Raw genomic sequence first — 13784 nt, forward strand, 5'->3', positions numbered from 1 at the left:
CAGGGTTGGCGATTATGATGAACCATTTTGCTTTAACTTTATTGTATGTAAGATTAATAAAATTGATCGAGAACCTTGTTGACCTCTTCCGATATAACCCGGTTTAATAAATTAACAGGTCAATGTCAATATTAGATGCGTTTCAATGTATCTGTTATTTTGTTTATAAAACCACGTTTTTTTTTCGCATTTCTTTTAAATATTAACATAGAATTTTCATTGCTTGAAAATATTGGTGTGTTTGAAAACAAAGAAAAAATATTTTTTGTACTTTAGTTTATGCGTAGTAGTAATAACCCTGACGTACAACTGCTACAGATTTGCTAGCTCGGTTGCGAGGTATGAATTTATTACTAATTGTTTGTTTTTCTTTGGTATAAAGTACAGCCTCGACTGTACGCCCGTTTCGTAATAACTTATTTCACCTGTGTCGACTACTTTTTGAAAAACACTTATTTAATACATCTTTAACTTTTGTGTAACCTTTGACATAGAGAAAAAAAATACATAGAGTGCTCACTCCATACATCAGTTTTAGTACCAAAAAGACTTAGCATCTAGCATCGAGTAGCGGAACTATCAGTACTACTACTTGACAATAGATGTAGCACCGACCGGAAAGTCTTATGCTGTTGAGATAAGACTTTCCGGTCGGTGCTACATCTATTGTCAAGTAGCAGTACTGATAGTTCCGCTACTCGATGCTAGATGTAGACACTGAAATTAATAGTCTGAACTGATGTATGGAGTGAGGACTCTTGTCTTTATTTCTCTATGCCTTTGAGTAAATAACAAGATACATGTTATAATGAAATGAGCGCCAGGTACAATTTCCTGACTATTCTTTGACCGCTATTATGTTAGCGACGCTCGCAGCACAACGTTAAAACGTAAGTGCGACAAAGATAAACAATGATCTGTAACTGTACAAAATTATTACTACTCGACGGTCGCCTTATTATTTTATATTTAGTTTTTATATACCTACAATAAGTATGGAGTATCGAGACAAACCTTACTGGTTTACCGACACTTTTATAATTAAGTTTAGATATTGTGTTGTAATTACCTGAATAAATAAAAAAAATAAAAAATAAGGTAAACGTACTAGTGCTCGACATGTTAATGCTCAATAGAAGACACCCTGCTGTCACCTCTATTGACAATAACTTAAGTTTCTAAGATGACATGTACCGGGACCGCGTCGAGCACCAGTACGTTTACCTTAAGCGTTGTTTAAAATATTTACTTGTTGTACCTAAATATGTAATAATAAAAAAATATAGGTACATATTTTGGTCAACAAATGTTAAGTATCGACGCATACCTGCGTAGCTGCGGCGGCGAGCCCTCCACGTGCCCGTTGGTCTCCTTAGCTAACCGCACCGCCATCTCGTGGTCGCGACGCTCCTGCTCCAACCTGCGCAAACGGAAAGAGTAAGAGATATAGTTTGTAGCTTTCTAATAGAGCCCGAAGGCTAATCCTATTGTTAAGTAAAACCGCTCGTGCCACGTGCCACAACCACCTGCATAAAAAATCGGTACTTCGGTTACTGAGTGCCGGCGAGTCGAACGCTACAGAACCAGTCTAAAATGTGTCATCGAGATGCGTAACAAAGGCGCGTTATCGGAGAGCGCACCTACACTGGTTTTTTGAGCGTTGGACTAGCCCGCGCTCAGGTGCCAAATAGAATAATTAGGGCCCTTTTTTGCAGGTAAGTAGCACGTGCGGTTTTACTGAACAATAGACAATAGGATAAGCCTTCGGGCTCTACTAGAAAGCTACAAACTATACTTGTCATTCATGCACTACAGCCAAAGAACGCGCGACAGCGTATATGCTGTATATTATACAGATTTCCCTCTAGCATGCAGGAGCGGCGTGCCAATCCGCATTTCGCCGCTATACTTACTCAACCTCGTATCTGCAACACTAATTTGATGACAAAAACACCCGTATTCCGAATGAAAGAAAAGCGACATTTCCATCAAATTATTGTTGCAGATATGAGGTTGAGTAAGTATAGCGAAGATTTATTGTGAAGACCTCTAATATTTCATATTTATTTATTTCGTATATGCATGGATATGGGGTCCCTTTGTTTCCCATAAAGTTTTAAGTCATTATGTATTGTTTGGCATATTATCATTAGTCATAAAACTGAAACCGTTAACTTTTCAGGATTTTTGTAAGGTTATACTATAGATAGGTTAGGTTAGGTTTGTTTTATGGCAATCCTGAAAAGTGACGCGTTTCTGAACCAAATGAATTATGACTAACGAAAATGCGCGCAAACAATTATGACTTAAAACTTGTTTTATGTGTATGTATAGCGTCTGTCTATGGCATCCCAACGGATAAACCGATTTATGTTCGGTTTTTTGCATTGAAAGTGGCTATAACCTCCTAAGGCCCAAGGTCCTATCCATAGTACTTATTAACTTTCTTATTCAGACCCAGCTCCTACAACAATTGTGTAGTCATAGCGTACCACGGTCCTACCAGTAGGACTTAATAGAAAACCCATTTCAAATTTTGCGCTTATCGAAATTGGCGTTTACGAACTTCTAAAGGACTGTTTTGTCTGTGAGCCCTTTAACAAGTTCGTAAAAAAAAAGTGCTGTATAAGTACAATAACATTAAAAAAAGTCTTCTAAGTACTTGGGTCTGAATGAGTATAAAACAATAGTACTACTGGTAGGACTACGGGCCGTACTGACTACATACTCAATGGGCCTTAGGAGGCTAAAGCCTCACTAGATGGCGATGTTTTACTTCTGTCTTTTAATGTTAATAGTTATTTGTACAACAAGAGATCAAAGTTTGATATTTCTTCGAGTGCTTATTTTGAGTCCCGTGCAAGCGAAAGATTCTATACTAGATTCACGAGCGTAGCGAGTGAATCTAATTTAGAATCTTGAGCGTAGTAAGGGACTCAAAAGCGCACGAGATGTAAATAACTTTGATCTCGTGTAGTTCACAAAACTTTTCACCTCAGCAGTGAGAACATATTAGAGAACCCGAAAAATTTATTTCTTCTTCATCACTTACCTCTATTCACTCATGTTTTCTTAAGATATACCAACAATTAAATTTTCACCTCAGCAGCTCGAACAAGGGTACTTTGCTACTTAAAACAGTGAGCAAAATTGCATTTTGCTCACTGAGTGAGCAAAATCGCATTTTGCTCATTTTGTCTCACTCAGTGAGCAAAATGCGATTTTGCTCACTGTTTTTAAGTAGCAAAGTACCCTTGTTCGAGCTGCTGAGGTGAAAATGTTATTTGATTACATACATTAGGTATGATTGTTACCTTTCCCTGCTGTCGCGGTCAGCCTGCGCGGCCTGCTCGAGTTGTTGCTGCAGCAGCTGCGCCTGTTGCCGATCCTGTTCCTCCTGACGCAGCCGCTCGGCTTCCTCCGCTTTCCGCCGCGCTTCCATTTCCGCTTTCCTGCTCAACATTACGCACATATCAGACCAGGGATGTTGCGAATATCCGCATCCGCATCCGCAACCGCGGAACTTCCGCATTATTTTCAACATCCGCATCCGCATCCGCATAAAATCGATGCGGATTTAATGCGGATGCGGATGTGGAACAGGTCGGTACAGGAACGTCTTAGCATCGGCGTAAGTGCTAGACTGCTAGGTAATTTAGTCATTAACCAAAAAACTATTAGAAATGAGCAGTCAAGCGTGAGTGGGACTTAATGTACGGAACCCTTGGAACGCGAGTCCGACTCGCACTTGGCCGGTTTTTTGAAATAAAAATTATTCAAATGTAATATTTGACGTTTTTTATGGTACTATCTTGACATCCGCATCCGCATCCGCGGATGTGAGCCTTTCAAAATCCGCATCCGCATCCGCGGATGTCAAAAAATCGGCATCCGCAACATCCCTGTATCAGACTTATTACACACATGCACATATTAGATAACACAGTAGCAGGAAGGATCTAGTCCTATACGAGTTAAAAATACAGATTATGCGTTTCGTTCATGTAGGGATATAGCTGGTCAAGCAAATCTTGTCAGTAAAAAAAGGCACGAAATTCAAATTGCTATGGGACGATATCCCTTCGCGCCTACATTTTTCAAATTTGCCGCCTTTTTCTACTGACAAGATCTGCTTGACCAAGTAAGTATATATTATATGCCACCAAGTAATGTGGCGTTATGATAAGACAAGGGTTACAGTTGTTCACGTTCGTCAATTTAGCAGAGGTGTGCCTCTGCTAAATTGCGTAACAAATATAAAAAAAATACAATTGTTATCTAAGATATGGGTACGAGAACTGTTGAGACGGAGTGAGAAGAGAGGACTCTAGAGATACAAAATACTATCGGATAATTAAATAACTAAATAGAGAGCGATCGCGGCAGACGTAAAAATCCAGTGCGATAAAATATAATCAATCGCGTAAATGCAGTTGCAGAGACTAATGAAGAAGGCGATAGCTGTATTAACTACTCGATACACGCAAGTAATAAATAAGATAGCATGTCGTCCGCCGCATGTAGGTGCGACAGAGATACAAGTATAGTTGTGTACTCACAGTCGGCGGTGGTCGTCCTCCTGGCGCTGCCGCTCGAGCTCGAGTCGCTTCGCCTCCTCGGCGGCGCGCATCTCCGCCTCGATCTTGCGTAATCTCTCCTGTTCTTCCCTGTAAGAAAGGGACAGCACGCCGTCCACCGTGGGCAGGCGTGACAGAGACCGCACTACATACAGCAGCCGTTAGATACGAGTATAGTTGTGCACTCACAGTCGGCGGTGGTCGTCCTCCTGGCGCTGCCGCTCGAGCTCGAGTCGCTTCGCCTCCTCGGCGGCGCGCATCTCCGCCTCGATCTTGCGTAATCTCTCCTGTTCTTCCCTGTAAGAAAGGGACAGCACGCCGTCCACCGTGGGCAGGCGTGACAGAGACCGCACTACATACAGCACCCGTTAGATACAAGTATAGTTGTGCACTCACAGTCGGCGGTGGTCGTCCTCCTGGCGCTGCCGCTCGAGCTCGAGTCGCTTCGCCTCCTCGGCGGCGCGCATCTCCGCCTCGATCTTGCGTAATCTCTCCTGTTCTTCCCTGTAAGAACGAGACAGCACGCCGTCCACCGTGGGCAGGCGTGACAGAGACCGCACTACATACAGCAGCCGTTAGATACGAGTATAGTTGTGTACTCACAGTCGCCGGTGGTCGTCCTCCTGGCGCTGCCGCTCGAGCTCGAGTCGCTTCGCCTCCTCGGCGGCGCGCATCTCCGCTTCGATCTTGCGTAACCTCTCCTGTTCTTCCCTGTAAGTTACACATACTTTGCAGACCTGCTAACACGAGATGCGTACTCGAGCGCGAATTCAAGTATGTACTCGCGCGCGAGAACGAAACTCGTTCTAAACGGCGAGATAATAATAGCGAAAGAGAGAGAGAGCACAATGATAGCGAAATTAACATGACCTAACATAACGTAAGGCACACCGTACAAAAACTGCAGTGAAATTTGAATCAATAGTATAGCAAATTGATTTCGCTTCATTATAAAAACGAACGAACCAAATCAAGTGCACATTATGTTTTCTGATTAAAATTTAATTTTAAGTAGATCTCACTGACCTCGAGAAGCCCTATTTAATAACAAAAGTTCCGTAAGACACAGACATAGATATCGCCGGTCCGTCAACGCAAGCTCCCGATGATCTACTCGGTACGGAGTGAAACATATCGAGCGTTTTTCGACTTAAAATACGTGATTGACCCGGTTTAATGATGTCTGGAGAAGCCCTGTTTATAAGCTTTTGGGCATGCTGAACGATACATCTATCTAGTGAAATCCCGTGAAATATGCTAAGAAGGTGTGGCTCGGGTGTGTGGTATAGTAATAACCATATTACTACACATGTAACAGTAACAAATGTACTTGTTCTTGTTTAATGTAAGAGTCAGCCACAGACAATCCAACCTCTAGACATAGCATAGTCGCGCTACCCCCTCTGCCACACATACGGTAGCGTTACTCCATCTTCGAGTCGATCCCGTGCCGTGATTGGTCCGTGTCTTTCATAGACTAGGAATCCTCTAGACTGAGTTTAGAGCAATTATTTCATGAAACCGATGCTGCCAAAAATACGGGGGTGCGGGGGACGAGGTGAGCGAGTCCCGTGCCATGATTGGTCCGTTCAAAGACACGGACCAATCACGGCACGGGATTGACTCGAAGATGGAGTAAAACTACCGTATGAGTGGCAGAGGGGGTAGCGTTACTATGCTCAGTCTAGAGGATGTCTTGTCTGTGGTGTCTTTGAACGGACCAATCACGGCACGGGATTCGCACACATCGCCCCCCCGCACCCCCGTATTTTTGGCAGCATCGGTTTCATGAAAGAATTGGCCTAAGCTCAGTCTAGAGGTTGGATTGTCAGTGGAGTCAGCATACCTGTTCTTCTGGTCGACCATGGCCTTCTGCAGCGTGGCCATCTGCACTTCGATGTCCTTGGTTAGCTTCGCGAAGAGCTGGTCTATCTCGGTGCGGCTGATCTTGTCGTTGGTCTGGCAACAAACATTCACAATAGGCTTCATGACTAATTTTTTTTATGGTATCAATCGATCGGGCTTGTTTTTAGGATCAAATGTCTATATGGGACCCATTGCATTAAAGTAACACAAAAGTCAGAAATTGTAGTCAAAGGCCGACAGTCGCACTTCACTCGCGAAACGCCCTATACAAAACGGCCAGAGGCCGTGACGTCATCGCCCTTCTTTTAGTATGGACAAAACAAGAAAATTGCGTTTTTGTCGGTGAAATATTGCGTTTATGTATATAGTTGCTATACAATATTTTTTTGTATGAAATGTAAGGAATCGAATGGTACCCTTACTTTTATCGTTTTTGGAAGTTAAAAAAAACTTAAATTTTGAAACTTTCAGGTCCTGTAATTTTGTAATTTTTCAATATTTTATTTTAATATCCACATTATTGTGATAAATTGCTCGTTTGCTATCTATTTTACTAGATTTTGTCATCATCCCTATTTTCGGTACAGCTGCTGTCCATTATTTGACCAAATGTGCATTGTGTCTCACTCTCTCATTAAGCAAAATGTGAGACGCAAATACAAAGATCAAATGTTGGAATACAACCCTTATACAGCCAGCAGTGCTAGAATGAGTAGTCTCATTAAGCGAATTATTCAATCATTTTTAATCATCTTCAGACGCTCTTAGTGTCAGTTGCACCAAACCGCTTGTCACCGTTATAGCGTTCGCTAAATTTTATTGTATGGGAATTTTCATAGTTCTCTGCCGAGTGATGTTGATCAGTCTGTCAAATGTGGTTGGTGCAACTGGCCCTTAAGCTTTGGTTTCCTCCGATAGCGGTGCCGTCATATAGCGGCCGTCTCCATACAAATACTACGACATCCATATTTAGCCGTATGGGGACGGCCGCTATATGACGGCACCGCTATGCTAGGAAAACCGATCTTTACTCTTGTAAATTTGCGGAAAATAAGACATATAACAATATACTGTAAAAGCTACTGATAACAGACACGAGTTGGGTCCAGTTGCACCAACCAAAAATGACCAACTGATCGGTCTGAGAACTATGAAACGTCACACACATTACAAATTAGCGAACGTTTAACAGTTGCAGAGGATTTGGTATGACAGTCCCCTAAATTAGCGACTCGCTAGGGGAGTTCACTATTCGTAGGCGCTTTTCGCTACATACGGTTTTTCCCGTGTTATCGGCTACGCTCGTAGCGCGTAGCTCGCGCTGGCATTGAATGTGTTAAACGATGGATGGATAGGAATACAGTTGACGTACCTTGATGGTTCCACACGCGTTTCTAATACTGTTCCGCAACAGGTCGATGTTCTTCAGAGCCTGATCCTTTTCTTTCTTCAGTTGTTGACTCGCTGCCTCCATGTCCTTTAGTCATAAAAACATCCATAGAACATAAATACTTTTTTATTTGTAAAAATTCGACTGTTCACTTCTTTACAAATTACGATATTCAATTTCGAAAAAAATCTTTCTGTAAAAATCCTATTGTGTCTCATACTTTAAATTGGTTAAAGCTTTGGATTCCTCCGAAAACGGTGCCGTCATATGACGGCCGTCATATAGCGGCAGCAAACATGTGGCGACATGTGGAAAGTACCACGGCGTCATAACACACCGTCATCCACCAAGGTCAAAGCGGCAAATTTGAAAAATGTAGGCGCGATGGGATAACGTCCCATAGAAAATTTGAATTTCGCGCCTTTTCCTACTGACAAGATTTGCTTGATCATCTATAATTTACTTGGAGGATGAAATATCATCAGAAGAGGAAAATAATCGTAGTACGGAATCATTTATTCAAATCTCGTGTCATTTATTCAAAATGGCGTCACCGCTATCTAAAGCTTTGGATTCCTCCGAAAACGGTGCCGTCATATTACGGCCGCTATATAACGTTGACTGACGTCACTAGAACGTTGTCTATGTAAACAAGATGGCGCGGTTTCCTAGACGACGTTACGTTACGTTGATTGTCAACGTAACGTAAGATGACGGCCGTCATGACCTTGTCGATAGTTTCGTGAACGTTTTATTAGATAGCGGTGACGCCATTTTGAATAAATGACACGAGATTTGAATAAATGATTCCGTACTACGATTATTTTCCTCTTCTGATGATATTTCATCCTCCAAGTAAATTATAGATGATCAAGCAAATCTTGTCAGTAGGAAAAGGCGCGAAATTCAAATTTTCTATGGGACGTTATCCCATCGCGCCTACATTTTTCAAATTTGCCGCTTTGACCTTGGTGGATGACGGTGTGTTATGACGCCGTGGTACTTTCCACATGTCGCCACCGTAAAGACGGCCGTCTTTTGCTGCCGCTATATGAGGGCCGTCATATGACGGCACCGTTTTCGGAGGAATCCAAAGCTTAATAAAACGTTCACGAAACTATCGACAAGGTCGTGACGGCCGTCATCTTACGTTACGTTGACAATCAACGTAACGTAACGCCGTCTAGGAAACCGCGCCATCTTGTTTACATAGACAACGTTCTAGTGACGTCAGTCAACGCTATATAGCGGCCGTAATATGACGGCACCGTTTTCGGAGGAATCCAAAGCTTTAACGACCAACCAGACAAAAAAGTTTAGAAGACGAAGGAAGAATATGACTGTGGGTAAATGCGAAACATTATTTTTGTGAAAACAATTATAGTACGATCAAAAATAAGGTCAATTATGACTTGTTCCTATAATAAAATAATTACTTATCAATATCTTCTAAGGCAGAATGACTCCGTTTCGTTTAAAAATAATTACATTGTATTAAAAAAATCGGGATAGTAGAAGGAAAGTAGTCAAATTTATAACCAGACCAGTTTATAGTCCGACAAGAAATTGTTGAAATTAAAAAGTGGCAACATTGAAGTGTCGTCCCGTTTGCTTAGATTGATTTGAAAGAAACGAGACTACAATGTTGTAACTTTTTAATTTCTACAATTTGTTGTCGGACTGTAAAGTTTGGTTTCATTGACTTCTGCTGCTAGGATTTTCCTATATTCCTGATCCAGTTATAAAAGAGTCGTATCAAAACCAACCTTAAGGCTGTGTTCGAGCGCGCGTATCTTGGCCAACCCCTTGAGCCGCGGCTGGTGGCGGCGCCGCACCAGGTACCCGCGCACGGCCTTCTGGATGGTCACCAGGCACTGCCGCCGGTACACGATCTTGTTCTTTACTGCAATACAAATTAACGTGAAAATGACGTGTCACGATTACAATCCAATATTTCTAACATTATATAAAAACAGATGGCGATCGTAAAATCCGAGCACGGAAATCTTTAAGGCACTTTATTCATGTAGGCCTAGCAATGCATTCAAACACTTAGAAGACTTAGACAATTTAAATGAACTCTTGTGTCTCTTTGCCATTCCTAATGACGTCTACTGTGGTTGGCCCTTGCCTTTTAAAGTTTGCCGACTTCTGGTACAGACCATAATCCGTAGTATCCACAATACCACAGAATAAATAATACTACTAGGTACAGAAGACTCACTCCTTAACAAAACGCGTCAGTATGACCGCTAGGTGGCGCAAGCGCAAGCATGCGTCCGTTCCGTAACGGTGCGCAGCAATTGGGCGTTTTTTTTTTTTGTTGTCCCCTACAGTTTTTTTTTCAAATTTGGGATTTTTTATGTTATTTCTACTCAGAATCACGAGCTCTTTCTATCCTAATAGGAGAAAAAAAGTGTCCCAAAATTTCCATACATTTTTCGATCTTTCCATTCCGCGACCGCCATACAAAGTCTATGAAAAATGGTGACGTAATGGAAATAAAAACCTTAGGACACTTTTTTTCTCCTATTAGGATAGAAAGAGATCGTGATTCTGAGTAGAAATAACATAAAAAATCCCAAATATGAAAAAAAGTGTAGGGGACAACAAAAAAAAAAAACGCCCAATTACTAATGGCTAGACACCAAAATTGGTGTGGGCCGCATGTACTTATAGGTACTCGTAGCGACGCGACGAAATCTCGGAGTGAGCCACGCCTGACAATACTCACATTTAATAATAGACAGCACGGCGAATATGGACCTGCGCCAGCGCGACTTGACGAGCCACGCGAGCACCTTGTCGATGACGGCGCGCAGGTTCTCCGGCTCGGAGCGCATCATGGTGTCGAACTCCGAGTACTTGCCGGGCCGGAAGAACACGCGCGTGATGCCGAACTTGTAGTCGGAGGTGGACAACCCATGCTGTGTAGTATGTACAATACTCACGTTTAATAATAGACAGCACGGCGAATATGGACCTGCGCCAGCGCGACTTGACGAGCCACGCGAGCACCTTGTCGATGACGGCGCGCAGGTTCTCCGGCTCGGAGCGCATCATGGTGTCGAACTCCGAGTACTTGCCGGGCCGGAAGAACACGCGCGTGATGCCGAACTTGTAGTCGGAGGTGGACAACCCATGCTGTGTAGTATGTACAATACTCACGTTTAATAATAGACAGCACGGCGAATATGGACCTGCGCCAGCGCGACTTGACGAGCCACGCGAGCACCTTGTCGATGACGGCGCGCAGGTTCTCCGGCTCGGAGCGCATCATGGTGTCGAACTCCGAGTACTTGCCGGGCCGGAAGAACACGCGCGTGATGCCGAACTTGTAGTCGGAGGTGGACAACCCATGCTGTGTAGTATGTACAATACTCACGTTTAATAATAGACAGCACGGCGAATATGGACCTGCGCCAGCGCGACTTGACGAGCCACGCGAGCACCTTGTCGATGACGGCGCGCAGGTTCTCCGGCTCGGAGCGCATCATGGTGTCGAACTCCGAGTACTTGCCGGGCCGGAAGAACACGCGCGTGATGCCGAACTTGTAGTCGGAGGTGGACAACCCATGCTGTGTAGTATGTACAATACTCACGTTTAATAATAGACAGCACGGCGAATATGGACCTGCGCCAGCGCGACTTGACGAGCCACGCGAGCACCTTGTCGATGACGGCGCGCAGGTTCTCCGGCTCGGAGCGCATCATGGTGTCGAACTCCGAGTACTTGCCGGGCCGGAAGAACACGCGCGTGATGCCGAACTTGTAGTCGGAGGTGGACAACCCATGCTGTGTAGTATGTACAATACTCACGTTTAATAATAGACAGCACGGCGAATATGGACCTGCGCCAGCGCGACTTGACGAGCCACGCGAGCACCTTGTCGATGACGGCGCGCAGGTTCTCCGGCTCGGAGCGCATCATGGTGTCGAACTCCGAGTACTTGCCGGGCCGGAAGAACACGCGCGTGATGCCGAACTTGTAGTCGGAGGTGGACAACCCATGCTGTGTAGTATGTACAATACTCACGTTTAATAATAGACAGCACGGCGAATATGGACCTGCGCCAGCGCGACTTGACGAGCCACGCGAGCACCTTGTCGATGACGGCGCGCAGGTTCTCCGGCTCGGAGCGCATCATGGTGTCGAACTCCGAGTACTTGCCGGGCCGGAAGAACACGCGCGTGATGCCGAACTTGTAGTCGGAGGTGGACAACCCATGCTGTGTAGTATGTACAATACTCACGTTTAATAATAGACAGCACGGCGAATATGGACCTGCGCCAGCGCGACTTGACGAGCCACGCGAGCACCTTGTCGATGACGGCGCGCAGGTTCTCCGGCTCGGAGCGCATCATGGTGTCGAACTCCGAGTACTTGCCGGGCCGGAAGAACACGCGCGTGATGCCGAACTTGTAGTCGGAGGTGGACAACCCATGCTGTGTAGTATGTACAATACTCACGTTTAATAATAGACAGCACGGCGAATATGGACCTGCGCCAGCGCGACTTGACGAGCCACGCGAGCACCTTGTCGATGACGGCGCGCAGGTTCTCCGGCTCGGAGCGCATCATGGTGTCGAACTCCGAGTACTTGCCGGGCCGGAAGAACACGCGCGTGATGCCGAACTTGTAGTCGGAGGTGGACAACCCATGCTGTGTAGTATGTACAATACTCACGTTTAATAATAGACAGCACGGCGAATATGGACCTGCGCCAGCGCGACTTGACGAGCCACGCGAGCACCTTGTCGATGACGGCGCGCAGGTTCTCCGGCTCGGAGCGCATCATGGTGTCGAACTCCGAGTACTTGCCGGGCCGGAAGAACACGCGCGTGATGCCGAACTTGTAGTCGGAGGTGGACAACCCATGCTGTGTAGTATGTACAATACTCACGTTTAATAATAGACAGCACGGCGAATATGGACCTGCGCCAGCGCGACTTGACGAGCCACGCGAGCACCTTGTCGATGACGGCGCGCAGGTTCTCCGGCTCGGAGCGCATCATGGTGTCGAACTCCGAGTACTTGCCGGGCCGGAAGAACACGCGCGTGATGCCGAACTTGTAGTCGGAGGTGGACAACCCATGCTGTGTAGTATGTACAATACTCACGTTTAATAATAGACAGCACGGCGAATATGGACCTGCGCCAGCGCGACTTGACGAGCCACGCGAGCACCTTGTCGATGACGGCGCGCAGGTTCTCCGGCTCGGAGCGCATCATGGTGTCGAACTCCGAGTACTTGCCGGGCCGGAAGAACACGCGCGTGATGCCGAACTTGTAGTCGGAGGTGGACAACCCATGCTGTGTAGTATGTACAATACTCACGTTTAATAATAGACAGCACGGCGAATATGGACCTGCGCCAGCGCGACTTGACGAGCCACGCGAGCACCTTGTCGATGACGGCGCGCAGGTTCTCCGGCTCGGAGCGCATCATGGTGTCGAACTCCGAGTACTTGCCGGGCCGGAAGAACACGCGCGTGATGCCGAACTTGTAGTCGGAGGTGGACAACCCATGCTGTGTAGTATGTACAATACTCACGTTTAATAATAGACAGCACGGCGAATATGGACCTGCGCCAGCGCGACTTGACGAGCCACGCGAGCACCTTGTCGATGACGGCGCGCAGGTTCTCCGGCTCGGAGCGCATCATGGTGTCGAACTCCGAGTACTTGCCGGGCCGGAAGAACACGCGCGTGATGCCGAACTTGTAGTCGGAGGTGGACAACCCATGCTGTGTAGTATGTACAATACTCACGTTTAATAATAGACAGCACGGCGAATATGGACCTGCGCCAGCGCGACTTGACGAGCCACGCGAGCACCTTGTCGATGACGGCGCGCAGGTTCTCCGGCTCGGAGCGCATCATGGTGTCGAACTCCGAGTACTTGCCGGGCCGGAAGAACACGCGCGTGATGCCGAACTTGTAGTCGGAG

At 45.7% G+C, this 13784-nt stretch overlaps 1 protein-coding gene across 1 annotated transcript in view; it reads right to left on the minus strand.

Moving 5' to 3' along the window:
* LOC134649653 (myosin heavy chain 95F) overlaps positions 1-13784 on the minus strand; it is an 84993-nt gene that overhangs the window by 14546 nt on the left and 56663 nt on the right. Inside the window, exons 16-21 of the mRNA XM_063504492.1 lie at positions 9600-9736; positions 7816-7920; positions 6424-6536; positions 5181-5288; positions 3315-3452; positions 1328-1420 (exon numbers count right to left, since the gene is read on the minus strand). Coding sequence (XP_063360562.1) covers positions 1328-1420; positions 3315-3452; positions 5181-5288; positions 6424-6536; positions 7816-7920; positions 9600-9736 — 694 coding nt within the window. The remainder of the gene's footprint in view (positions 1-1327; positions 1421-3314; positions 3453-5180; positions 5289-6423; positions 6537-7815; positions 7921-9599; positions 9737-13784) is intronic.

The sequence above is a fragment of the Cydia amplana genome, chromosome 7 (assembly GCF_948474715.1).
Source record: "Cydia amplana chromosome 7, ilCydAmpl1.1, whole genome shotgun sequence".
Taxonomy (NCBI): domain Eukaryota; kingdom Metazoa; phylum Arthropoda; class Insecta; order Lepidoptera; family Tortricidae; genus Cydia; species Cydia amplana.